The sequence below is a fragment of the Nerophis ophidion genome, linkage group LG01 (genome assembly GCF_033978795.1).
Source record: "Nerophis ophidion isolate RoL-2023_Sa linkage group LG01, RoL_Noph_v1.0, whole genome shotgun sequence".
Taxonomy (NCBI): domain Eukaryota; kingdom Metazoa; phylum Chordata; class Actinopteri; order Syngnathiformes; family Syngnathidae; genus Nerophis; species Nerophis ophidion.
In genome coordinates this window covers 5263918-5277477 of record NC_084611.1, presented here as the reverse complement: position 1 = coordinate 5277477, position 13560 = coordinate 5263918, and the positions used below count along the sequence as shown (strand labels likewise).

General features: G+C 44.1%; 1 protein-coding gene across 1 annotated transcript; it reads left to right on the top strand.

Annotated features, from left to right (window-relative positions):
- The first annotated feature begins 3879 nt into the window (after positions 1–3879).
- On the top strand, positions 3880–12446 carry LOC133551671 (zinc finger protein OZF-like). Its single transcript, XM_061898660.1, has 2 exons — positions 3880–4209; positions 10453–12446. The coding sequence occupies exons 1-2, from the start codon at positions 4107–4109 to the stop codon at positions 11757–11759; spliced, it is 1410 nt and encodes a 469-aa protein (XP_061754644.1). The 5' UTR covers positions 3880–4106; the 3' UTR covers positions 11760–12446.
- The last annotated feature ends 1114 nt before the right edge of the window (positions 12447–13560 follow it).

Below are 13560 nucleotides of genomic sequence, written 5' to 3'. Positions count from 1 at the left end.
AGGTACACAGTCTTTATTAGAGGAAATATATATATATGTGTATATAGAATGTATTATATTATAAAATACACTATATTATGGAATATATAACATAACTATGTATAATATAATGTGTATGTAACCAAAGGAAAGGGGTGTCAGATTGTGTTTTACTGTAAATGTTGGAGGTGTGTGTTGAGAGGAGCGGTGCTGTCAGACAAGGCAGGGTTTGTCCGGGGGTGGAAGAGTGGTCGTGAGGCGGGAGTAAATGTCCGTAGTCCGAGGGCAAGCAAGGAGTGGGGAACCAGCAAGCTCGAGGAAGACAGGAAGGATCCAGGAGCACAAGACACACAGCTTGACTCGGGGACGCACGCAAGGAACTGCGAGGCGAGGAAGGACACGAGATCAGGCTTTGAAAAAAGCAACAAGGGAGCTTGAGACGATGGACAGGTCGCTACGTTCTGGCACTGGATCTCTGGTAGCGGTGGTTTAAGTAGGCGTCCCTCTCATCAGTGCAGTGGAAAGCAGCTGCTCGCAGTAGCTGGGGTTGCGCGCGCAAGCGCTCTTGGAGGTGCGCTCAGCACAGCTCACAGATGATTGGGCACTGGTGTGTGCCCGGGCCGTGACATCCCCTCCTCGGGCTATTTTTTTCCACAGGTAAGTGCGCCGTGTATTTCTTGAATCTCCGGCTCTTAGCTTTGTATGGACTCATTGATTGTTTAGAAACTGAGTTCGGAGAGGAAGTGACGCCAGAAAGACCACGCCCCACAAGGGAAGTGACATCACAAATACCGCGCCACAGCCAGCTTCCCAATAAAGCGGTTTCGTAACTCGGAGCCAACTACTGGAAAGATGGAGGCGAGTCATCTTGTGGAAATCACATATGGATACCTTAAAGGGGAACATTATCAGCAGACCTATGTAAGCGTCAATATATACCTTGATGGTGCAGAAAAAAGACCATCTATTTTTTTAACCGATTTCCGAACTCTAAATGGGTGAATTTTGGCGAATTAAACGCCTTTCTGTTTATCGCTCTGGAGGCGATGACGTCAGAATGTGACGTCGCCGAGGTAACACACCCACCATTTTCATTTTCAACACATTACAAACACCGGGTCTCAGCTCTGTTATTTTCCGTTTTTTGGACTATTTTTTGGAACCTTGGAGACATCATGCCTCGACGGTGTGTTGTCGGAGGGTGTAACAACACTAACAGGGAGGGATTCAAGTTGCACCACTGGCCCCAAGATGCCAAAGTGTCTGCCGCCAGACCCCCATTGAATGTACCAGAGTGTCTCCACATTTGACCGGCGATGCTAAGACAGACATGGCACAGAGATGTGTGGATAACCTGCAGATGCATTTGCAACAATAGTCAACGAAATCACAAAGGTGAGTTTTTTTTATGTTGACTGCCAGCTAATCGATGCTAACATGCTACGTTAATCGATGCTAACATGCTATTTACCGGCGGTGCTAAAGCAGACATGGCACAGAGATGTATGGATAACCTGTAGATGCATTTGCAACTATATTACGTTTCCTTCCACCCACATTTAATGCGAAACAAACACTTACCAATCGACAGATTTAAGTTGCTCCAGTGTCAAAAGATGCGAAAGTCCTGATCGTTTGGTCCGCACATTTTACCGGCGATGCTAACGCAGCTATTCGGCCATGCTATGGCTATGAATAGCGTCAATAGCTATTCGCTCAATAGCTTCAGTTTCTTCTTCAATATTTTCATACTCTAACCATCTGTTTCAATACATGCGTAATCTGTTGAATCGCTTAAGTCGCTGAAATCCGAGTTTGAATCCGAGCTAATGTCACTATATCTTGCTGTGGTATTCCCATTGTTTGTTTACATTGGCAGCACTGTGTGACGTCACAGGGAAATGGCCAGTGTCTTCGCAGAGAGCCGAAAATAAGGCACTTTAAAGCTTTATTTAGGGATATTCCGAGACCGGTAAAATTTTGTAAAAAAATACAACAAGCCACTGGGAACTGATTTTTATTGTTTTTAACCCTTTTGAAATTGTGATAATGTTCCCCTTTAAGAGAAAGCCATTGCAGCTATTTGGGATACAACACTTTTTTCTTTTTTTTTTTTCTTCTTTGTCATGAAAAGGGGAGTTTTTGTGGTTGGTGCACTATTTGTAAGTGCATATTGTGTTTTTGTATGTTGATTTAATAAATAAATAAAAAATTTAAACATTTTTATTTTATTTTATTTTTTATCTTTTTATAAAAAATTATTCTGCGGCCCGGTACCAATCGGGCCGCGGCCCGGTGGTTGGGGACCACAGTCTTAAGCAACTAAAACAATAACATATATAAAATAATATTTATTTGGTCTCCCTGTGAATGCGTGGGTTCCCTCCGGGTACTCCGGCTTCCTCCCACCTCCAAAGACATGCACCTGGGGATAGGCCCCTCCCACCTCCAAAGACATGCACCTGGGGATAGGCCCCTCCCACCTCCAAAGACATGCACCTGGGGATAGGTTGATTGGCAACACTAAATGGTCCCTAGTGTGTGAATGTGAGTGTGAATGTTGTCTGTCTATCTGTGTTGGCCCTGCGATGAGGTGGCGACTTGTCCAGGGTGTACCCCGCCTTCCGCCCGATTGTAGCTGAGATAGGCGCCAGCGCCCCCTGCGACCCCAAAAGGGGAATAAGCGGTAGAAAATGGATGGATGGATGGATGGTTTTACACTGTATTGAAAAAAAATGTGAAGATTAATTTTATCTTTGCAACCTCTTTGTACTATTGGCTAAGTTTTATATTCATAAATGAAAGTTTTTCAATTCCCGACCTGTTTGTTTTTTGTGCCTTTAAAAAAGATGTAGAACTCTACATTAAAACACTCTCTACCTCTAACAACCAAAAAGCTGTGAAAACGATGATGCTGTGTTACAAATTTAAGTTATTTACTGAGATTGAGTGAGTTTATGGCTTTGCACTTTGTTTATTTTATATATATATATATATATATATATATATATATATATATATATATATATATATATATATTGTATTCTGTTTTAGTTACTTTGAAATTTACAACCCTCTGGCGCTGTTTTGCACCTTTTTTGTTCTTTTTGGTACTGTTTTTGTACTTTGTTTGATTATTATTTTCAACTGTTTGTGAATGTTGAAATGTATAAATAAGGTTTATAAAAATAAATAAATAAAAAAAGTGGTTAGTTAATCATGTGACTGCCTGGCTCTGTTTGATTGGTGAAACGGAGTTGAACGTCACCAGTGACTGCATTTGATTGGTGAAATGCATGTGATAGATCCTACTTTGAAGGTCTGTCTGACAAACCAAAACAAACAAAGCGTGCATTAACAGATCGATAAAAATCAGTAGCGAGTAGCGAGCTGATTGTAGATAAATGGAGCGGAGAAAAAGGAGCGTTTCTTCTCTATAAATATACTCAAGTAAAAGTATGTTGCATTAAAACTACTCTTAGAAGTACAATTTATCCCAAAAGTTACTCAAGTAGATGTAACGGAGTAAATGTAGCGCGTTACTACCCACCTCTGCAAGTCATCCTTCAATGAGGATATTACTGATAAAAGTCAAGAGGAGGAAAACGTCAAAAGGGTGAAATGCTATAATGTTGAAAATGTAAACTGGGGTAGTGTGACTTTCACACTTTCACAAGACTTACTTTGTCAAACAACTTGCCGTTTGCTTGAACCCACTAAAAGACAGAATATAACATTGTCCATTTTAGTTTCATTTCTATCTCCAAAGTATTTTGATATCAAAAATGTTTTGGCGATAAGGAGCACTTCAATTATGAGCCAGAAATGTAAGAAGAGATGAGAAGGGCTGCTTGTTATTTAAAAGGTATTTTATTTTTTAAAGTGCAGTTGTCGACCGGAAGTTGCACACTTCTGGCGCATGCGCAAACACATCGGTAAAGCGGAAAGTCCAAGATGGCGGACTAAGCGGCGTGGCTTTCTGGAGAAGTTTCACATTTACGATCTTATAGATTCAAAAAGAGCATCAAATACCTCAACTATTCACCTTTTCTTAAGCCCACCACACGGACTTTGAGTGTGGAGCGACGGCGTGTTAGCTGAAGTGAAGATTGAAGACGGGATAGAAGATGGACGACTACTGCTATGCTAAGATGGTGACGTCATGTCAAAGAGAAAGTGAAAGAGAATCAGCGCCACCAACGGAGAACAATCTGAAAAGCCAAGATGAAGGTGAGTGTGTTGCGTTCCCTCATGTGAAAGCTATTTGGATTCCAAGCCTTTAAAATAGAAATTAGCTGACTTTGTTGAACAATGTAAACAACGAACCTCGATCCAAAATGGCGGAAATGACTGTTAGAAGTTACCGCAGTAGTAAACAGTAGGCAAGCAACGATACTTGCTATAATCCTGCGTGAATCCGCCTTTATTGACCGTGATCCTGCGGCTTAATATTTTTCAATCAGACTTTTTGTTTGTGTTTGCAAAGTTTCTCATCCTCTGATACAACATGGACTAAAAAATTCTGCAAACCTTTTTTTTTATTTTTTAAATTTTCAAGTTTGTGGATAAAACCATTTTGTCCCTGAAATAATCATTACACTTTTAAAATCTTGTTTAGTAATTGTAGACTTGAATTATAAATGTTATAGTATTCAGTACACCACTGATACTTTGTCTCCTGCAGAATGTTTGTGATGACGAGCAAAAAAAAGGGAAATAAGGTGTGTTCTCTTTACCTCCACAAAATGTACAGAAAAGAAGCAAAACCTCTAGTAAACACAATTATAGATGTGAAGAAAATGACAGTTGTCAGCTGTGAGCATATATTACCTCCATCAAACATGGCGGAAATGTCTGTTACAAGATACTGTGCTAGTAAATAGTAGGGATGCAACTGTACTCGCTGTTATCCTGCACGGGACAATCTTCCTTAATTCAAATAAAATGTGATATCAATCCAGATTGGATGGTATATACTTTCTATTTTTTGTTTAGCACTTAGCAATAGTGCTAATTGCTTGATCTGCTTATCACTCAGCTTCTAAAACTTGTAGCTCATCCTCCTTATATTCAGGCTCAAAAATACAAGGTTCTGGATCATAATTTGTCCCAAAGCTTTCTTTGATGGCACTCATGAAGTCTGCCTTTATTAGTAATAGTTGGTGGTGTTGTTGAAGGAAATAGTGAGCGTTGTGATGCGTCTGTGGAAATATTGCGCCACTGTTTTGCCTAAAATGATGAAAAGACTTAAATATTACATGTTATTATGAATGTGCCAGTTATTACACTACATATATACTTACAGCTTTATATAAAAAGTTGCTGGAAGTTTTTGGATATTTTTTATAGTTCTATAGGCGAAATAGAGTGCGTCCCCATTACCTGCATTGTTAGCTGACTTTTGCTAGCGTTTATTTAGGAGTTAGAATCAGTGATGGGCAGTAGTGCACAACAAGTAGCGACGCTATGTAGCTTAACTACAGTTCCCAGTCTTGTTTTATGCTGAGCTTCAGTGGTTCAACAGTCCGGGGTCTCCTCTGTCGTATTTTACGCTTCATAATGCGCCACAGATTTTCGATGGGAGACAGGTCTGGACTGCAGGCGGCCCGGGAAAGTACCCGCACTCTTATTTTGCGAAACCACGCTGTTGTAACACGTGCCGAATGTGGCTTGGCATTGTCTTGCTGAAATAAGCAGGGGCGTCCATGAAAAAGACAGCGCTTAGATGGCAGCATGTGTTGTTCCAAAACCTGTATGGACCTTTCAGCATTAATGGTGCCTTCACAGCTGTGTAAGTTACCCATGCCTTGGGCACTAATGCACCCCCATACCATCACACATGCTGGCTTTTCAAGTTTGCGTTGATAACAGTCTGGATGGTTTGCTTCCCCTTTGGTCCGAATGACACAATGTTGAATATTTCCAAAAACAATTTGAAATGTGGACTCATCAGACGAAAACTTTCCCACTTTGCATCAGTCCATCTTAGATGATCTCGGGCCCAGAGAAGCCGGCGGCGCATCTGGGTGTTGTTGATAAATGGCTTTCGCTTTGCACAGTAGAGCTTTAACTTGCACTTACAGATGTAGCGACAAACTGTATTTAGTGACAGTGGTTTTCTGAAGTAATTCCATAGAAGTCTTTGAGCTGCTCTTTGTCTGATCACTCACCTAGGACCTGTTTGTCTTGGGAGACCCTACCAGGGGGCATGAAAACCCCCAGACAACATAGCTCCTAGGATCATTGGGACACGCAAACTCCTCTACCACGGTAAGGTAGCAGCTCAGAGAGGAGGAGCTCAAAGACTTCTATGGAATTACAACGAAATGAACCCAGATTTCCCTCGCCCGGACGTGGGTCACCGGGGCCCCGCTCTGGAGCCAGGCCCGGAGTTGGGGCACGATGGCGAGCGCCTGGTGGTCGGGCCTGTTCCCATGGGGCCCGGCCGGGCACAGCCCGAAGAGGCAACGTGGGTCATCCCTCCAATGGGCTCACCACTCATAGGAGGGGCCATAGAGGTCGGGTGCATTGTGAGCTGGGCGGCAGCCGAAGGCAGGGCACTTGGCGGTCCGATCCTCGGCTACAGAAGCTAGCTCTTGGGACGTGGAACGTCACCTCACTGGGGGGGAAGGAGCCTGAGCTAGTGCGCGAGGTAGAGAAGTTCCGGCTGGATATAGTCGGACTCACCTCGACGCACAGCAAGGGCTCTGGAACCAGTTCTCTCGAGAGGGACTGGACCCTCTTCCACTCTGGCGTTGCCGGCAGTGAGAGGCGACGGGCTGGGGTGGCAATTCTGGTTGCCCCCCGGCTCAAAGTCTGTACGTTTGAGTTCAACCCAGTGGACGAGAGGGTAGCTTCCCTTCGCCTTCGGGTGGGGGGACGGGTCCTGACTGTTGTTTGTGCTTATGCACCAAACAGCAGTTCAGAGTACCCACCCTTTTTGGGTACACTCGAGGGAGTACTGGAAAGTGCTCCTCCGGGTGATTCCCTTGTCCTACTGGGAGACTTCAACGCTCATGTTGGCAACGACAGTGAAACCTGGAAAGGCGTGATTGGGAAGAATGGTCGCCCGGATCTAAACCCGAGTGGTGACTTTTGTGCTCGTCACAGTTTGTCCATAACAAACACCATGTTCAAACATAAGGGTGTCCATATGTGCACTTGGCACCAGGACACCCTAGGCCGCAGTTCCATGATCGACTTTGTAGTTGTGTCATCGGATTTGCGGCCTTATGTTTTGGACACTCGGGTGAAGAGAGGGGCGGAGCTTTCTACCGATCACCACCTGGTGGTGAGTTGGCTGCGATGGTGGGGGAGGATGCCGGACAGACCTGGCAGGCCCAAGCGCATTGTGAGGGTCTGCTGGGAACGTCTGGCAGAGTCTCCTGTCAGAGAGAGTTTCAATTCACACCTCCGGGAGAACTTTGAACATGTCACGAGGGAGGTGCGGGACATTGAGTCCGAGTGGACCATGTTCCGAACCTCTATTGTCGAGGCGGCTGATTGGAGCTGTGGCCGCAAGGTTGTTGGTGCCTGTCGTGGCGGTAATCCCTGAACCCGTTGGTGGACAGCAGCAGTGAGGGATGCCGTCAAGCTGAATAAGGAGTCCTATCGGGTTCTTTTGGCTCATAGGACTCCGGAGGCAGTGGACGGGTACCGACGGGCCAAGCGGTGTGCAGCTTTAGCGGTCGCGGAGGCAAAAACTCGGACATGGGAAGAGTTCGGGGAAGCCATGGAAAACGACTTCCGGACGGCTTCGAAGCGATTCTGGACCACCATACGGCGCCTCAGGAAGGGGAAGCAGTGCACTATCAACACCGTGTATGGTGCGGATGGTGTTTTGCTGACTTCGACTGCGGATGTTGTGGATCGGTGGAGGGAATACTTCGAAGACCTCCTCAATCCCACCAACACGTCTTTCTTTGAGGAAGCGGTGCCTGGGGAATCCGTAGTGGACTCTCCTATTTCTGGGGCTGAGGTCGCTGAGGTAGTTAAAAAGCTCCTCGGCGGCAAGGCCCCGGGGGTGGATGAGATCCGCCCGGAGTTCCTTAAGGCTCTGGATGCTGTGGGGCTGTCTTGGTTGACAAGACTCTGCAGCATCGCGTGGACATCGGGGGCGGTACCTCTGGATTGGCAGACCGGGGTGGTGGTCCCTCTCTTTAAGAAGGGGGACCGGAGGGTGTGTTCCAACTATCGTGGGATCACACTCCTCAGCCTTCCCGGTAAGGTTTATTCAGGTGTACTGGAGAGGAGGCTTCGCCGGATAGTCGAACCTCGGATTCAGGAGGAACAGTGTGGTTTTCGTCCTGGTCGTGGAACTGTGGACCAGCTCTATACTCTCGGCAGGGTTCTTGAGGGTGCATGGGAGTTTGCTCAACCAGTCTACATGTGCTTTGTGGACTTGGAGAAGGCATTCGACCGTGTCCCTCGGGAAGTCCTGTGGGGAGTGCTCAGAGAGTATGGGGTATCGGAATGTCTTATTGTGGCGGTCCGTTCCCTGTACGATCAGTGCCAGAGCTTGGTCCGCATTGCTGGCAGTAAGTCGGACACGTTTCCAGTGAGGGTTGGACTCCGCCAAGGCTGTCCTTTGTCACCGATTCTGTTCATAACTTTTATGGACAGAATTTCTAGGCGCAGTCAAGGCGTTGAGGGGTTCCGGTTTGGTGGCCACGGGATTAGGTCTCTGCTTTTTGCAGATGATGTAGTCCTGATGGCTTCATCTGGCCGGGATCTTCAGCTCTCACTGGATCGGTTCGCAGCCGAGTGTGAAGCGACCGGAATGAGAATCAGCACCTCCAAGTCCGAGTCCATGGTTCTCGCCCGGAAAAGGGTGGAGTGCCATCTCCGGGTTGGGGAGGAGACCCTGCCCCAAGTGGAGGAGTTCAAGTACCTAGGAGTCTTGTTCACGAGTGGGGGAAGAGTGGATCGTGAGATCGACAGGCGGATCGGTGCGGCGTCTTCAGTAATGCGGACGTTGTATCGATCCGTTGTGGTGAAGAAGGAGCTGAGCCGGAAGGCAAAGCTCTCAATTTACCGGTCGATCTACGTTCCCATCCTCACCTATGGTCATGAGCTTTGGGTCATGACCGAAAGGATAAGATCACGGGTACAAGCGGCCGAAATGAGTTTCCTCCGCCGGGTGGCGGGTCTCTCCCTTAGAGATAGGGTGAGAAGCTCTGTCATCTGGGAGGAACTCAAAGTAAAGCCGCTGCTCCTTCACATCGAGAGGAGCCAGATGAGGTGGTTCGGGCATCTGGTCAGGATGCCACCCGAACGCCTCCCTAGGGATGTGTTTAGGGCACGTCCAGCTGGTAGGAGGCCACGGGGAAGACCCAGGACACGTTGGAAAGACTATGTCTCCCGGCTGGCCTGGGAACGCCTCGGGATCCCCCGGGAAGAGCTAGACGAAGTGGCTGGAGATAGGGAAGTCTGGGCTTCCCTGCTTAGGCTGCTGCCCCCGCGACCCGACCTCGGATAAGCGGAAGATGATGGATGGATGGATGGGTTTTCTGAAGTGTTCCTGAGCCCATGTGGTGATATCCTTTAGAGATTGATACAGTGCTGTCTGAGGGATGGAAGGTCACGGTCATTCAATGTTGGTTTCTGGCCATGCCGCTTACGTGGAGTGATTTCTCCAGATTCTCTGAACCTTTTGATGATATTATGGACCGTAGATGTTAAAATCCCTAAATTTCTTGCAATTGCACTTTGAGAAAGGTTGTTCTTAAACTGTTTGACTATTTGCTCACGCAGTTGTGGACAAAGGGGTGTACCTCGCCCCATCCTTTCTTGTGAAAGACTGAGCATTTTTTGGGAAGCTGTTTTTATAGCCAATCATGGCACCCACCTGTTCCCAATTAGCCTGCACACCTGTGGGATGTTCCAAATAAGGGTTTGATGAGCATTCCTCAACTTTATCAGTATTTATTGCCACCTTTCCCAACTTCTTTGTCACGTGTTGTTGGCATCAAATTCTAAAGTTAATGATTATTTGCAAAAAAAAATGTTTATCAGTTTGAACATCAAATATGTTGTCTTTGTAGCAAATTCAACTGAATATGGCTTGAAAAGGATTTAAAGTATTCCGTTTATATTTACATCTAACACAATTTCCCAATCCATATGGAAACGGGGTTTGTACAACCTGTCACTATTTACACTTCACACACCCTCTTTTTTAACCAGTAGAATTGTCCTTTGTTGCCTTTCTTCCTCTCCACGATGTTATTGCTTGTGTGCACTTTGTGTGTGCGTTTTGACACACTCAACATCATGCGCCTCGGCTCTGTAGTTACCGCCACACATCGGCATTCAGATGAAAGAACGGTACCCGTACTTTTCAAAGGTGGTGTAGTACCGACTTCAATTGATTAGTACCACAATACTTTATTAGTAGCAGTATACTGTACAACACTACTACACACACATACAGTACATAGAAGAAAGTGTGTTTTTGTTGTTTGTGTCTTGCAGACGTGCAGCAGCTGATGGGTAATCCAGAAGAAGTTTCCCCTCAGTCAGGGGGGAGCTCCACTTTGAAGCAGGAGACTCCACAACCACCCTGCATTAAAAAGGAAGAGGAGGAACTCTGCATCACTCAGGAGGGAGAGTGTCTTCTAGGACGAGAGGAAGCTGATTACACCAAGTTTCCACTGACTATTGTCTCTGTGAAGACTGAAGATGATGAAGAGAAACCACACGTAGACAACCTCTTAGCTCCACTATCAGATAGTGAGGCTGAAGACGAGGTTGAAGTAACTTTGAGCAGCGATACAGACTGTGAAGGTGATATGAGGACTCACACTGACAACAAACGCTCTGAATGCTCTACAAAGAAGAGAGGTGAAACATTTTGTAGCTGTTCTATTTGTGGTCAAAAATTTACTAAAAATAGCCGTTTGACTCAACACATGAGAACACACAAAGGTGAAAAAACATTTAATTGTTCAGTTTGTGGCAAAAGATTTTCTCAAAATAGCCTTTTGATTCGACACATGAGAACACACACAGGTGAAAAACCATTTAAGTGTTCAGTTTGCAGCAAAGATTTTTCTCAAAATAGCATTTTGACTCGACACATGAGAACACACACAGGTGAGAAAACATTTAAGTGTTCAGTTTGTGGCAAAAGCTTTTCTCAAAATAGCTCTTTGACTCAACACATGAGAACACACACAGGTGAAAAACCATTTAAGTGTTCAGTCTGTGGCAAAAGCTTTTCTCACAATAGCCATTTGACTGAACACATGAGAACACACACAGGTGAAAAGCCATGTAATTGTTCAGTTTGTGGCGAAAGCTTTTCTCGAAATAGCAATTTGACTCAACACATGAGAACACACACAGGTGAAAAACCATTTAATTGTTCAGTTTGTGGCAAAAGCTTTTCTCAACATAGCATTTTGTCTAAACACATGAGAACACACAGAGCGGAAAAAGCATTGAATTGCTCAGTTTGTGGTAAAAGCTTTCATCATAAAAACTCTTTGTGTCGACACATGAGAACACACGATGGAGAAAAACCATTTAATTGTTCAGTTTGTGGCACTAGCTTTTCTAAAAATAGCTCTTTGACTCAACACATGAGAACACACACAGGAGAAAAAACATGTATTTGTTCAGTTTGTGGCAAACGCTTTTCTCAAAAAAGCTATTTAACTAAACACATGAGAACACACACAGGGGGAAAAACATTCAAGTGTTCAGTTTGTGACAAAAGCTTTTCTCGAAATGGCAATTTGACTCGACATATGAGAACACACAGGTGGAAATTCATTTAATGGTTCAGTTTGTGGCACTAACTTTTCTCAAAATAGATCTTTGACTCAACACATGAGAAAAAAACCTGTTTTTGTTCAGTTTAAGGCAAAAGCTTTTTTCGAAATATCTATTTTGACTTTTCACATGAGAACACACTCAGGAGAAAAACCATGTAATTGTTTAGTTTGTGGCAAACACTTTTCTCGAAATAGCTCTTTGACTCAACACATGAGAACACACACCGGACAAAAAACATTTAGTTGTTCATTTTGTGGCAAAAACTTTTCTTTTAAGAGCAATTTGACTAAACACATGAGAACACACGCAGGTGAAACACCATATAAGTGTTCACTCTGCGGCAGAAGCTTTTCTAAAAACAGCCAATTGACTGAAAACATGGGAACACACACAGGAGATAAAACATTTAGTTGTTCAGTGTGCTGTACAAGGTTCACACATAATACAAACGGCAGCAAAACACTCAAGAACACACGAGGGAAAATAACCAATTAGCTGTTTAGTTTGTGGTATGTTGCTCATATGTGGCGACATCCACCCTACCCAGGACCTCCTCACTGCTTCTTTCACTAATATCTGAGGTATTCATACAAACTTGGATTATTTGGAGCATAATCTTATCCACTCATGACCCCATGTCTTCTCTGTATCTGAAACCTTCCTGAACAGTAAGATAGATGATGCTTCAAGTGCTTGGTTACTCCTTCTTCAGTCCAGGATGTGTGTGTGTGTGTGTGTGTGTGTGTGTGTGTGTGTGTGTGTGTGTGTGTGTGTGTGTGTGTGTGTGTGTGTGTGTGTGTGTGTGTGTGTGTGTGCGTGTGTGTGTGTGTTGTCAAGGATAAGGTTAGGTTTGCTTTACCCTGGATAACCTACTTGGTGTAAACGGGGCCTAAAAAGAATATGTCGCGTTACCATAAATGAATGATGATTAATCACAGTGTTGGTTTTGACCGGCTTAAGAAGGCGGTGTGCATCACACGGGCAGCGATGACGTCACACACCAGTGGTAGAGGGGTGTGCTCTGCGCCCACTTTCATTTCAAAACAAACCTTGATCCTTTATTACTGATAAAAGTCAAGAGGAGAAAACATCCAAAGGGTGAAATGCTATTGTGCCGCCCTCGATATGTAGAAATATCTTGGCTTTACCCTAGCACCTTTTTTAGATCAAACAATCTGAAAAACGTCTTCTAGTCCACAGGTTTATTGACTATAAAAAGGGTCAAACTGAAAGCATGCAAGCAGAAACAGACATGCACACACTGTCACTTACACACACAAGCATGCATGCTACAATAAAACATAAATCATGCTGTGTATTGAACTTAAATGGATGAATAAACGCCACAAAATATGTAATTTAAAAGCTCTACAGCAAACTAGCTTACTATGCTAACATTCACTTCTCTGTATGAACTACGAAAATTAGTTAAAAGATTACAGTTGGTACAAAATGCGGCTGCTAGACTTTTGACAAGAACAAGAAAGTTTGATCACATTACGCCTGTACTGTATATACCTTTGTATACATATATACATACATATATACCTATACTGTATATACCTTTATATACATATATACATACATATATACCTATACTGTATATACCTTTATATACATATATACATACATACATACCTATACTGTATATACCTTTATATACATATATACATACATATATACCTATACTGTATATACCTTTATATACATATGTACATACATATATACCTATACTGTATATACCTTTATATACATATATACATACATATATACCTATACTGTATATACCTTTATGTACATATA

Excerpts from the sequence above, each read along its gene's own strand:
- LOC133551671 (XM_061898660.1), top strand. The coding sequence starts at position 4,107 with ATGGACGACTACTGCTATGCTAAGATGGTGACGTCATGTCAAAGAGAA. Across the intron at positions 4,210-10,452 it reads TCTGAAAAGCCAAGATGAAG|ACGTGCAGCAGCTGATGGGT; the intron begins GTGAGTGTGTTG and ends TGTGTCTTGCAG.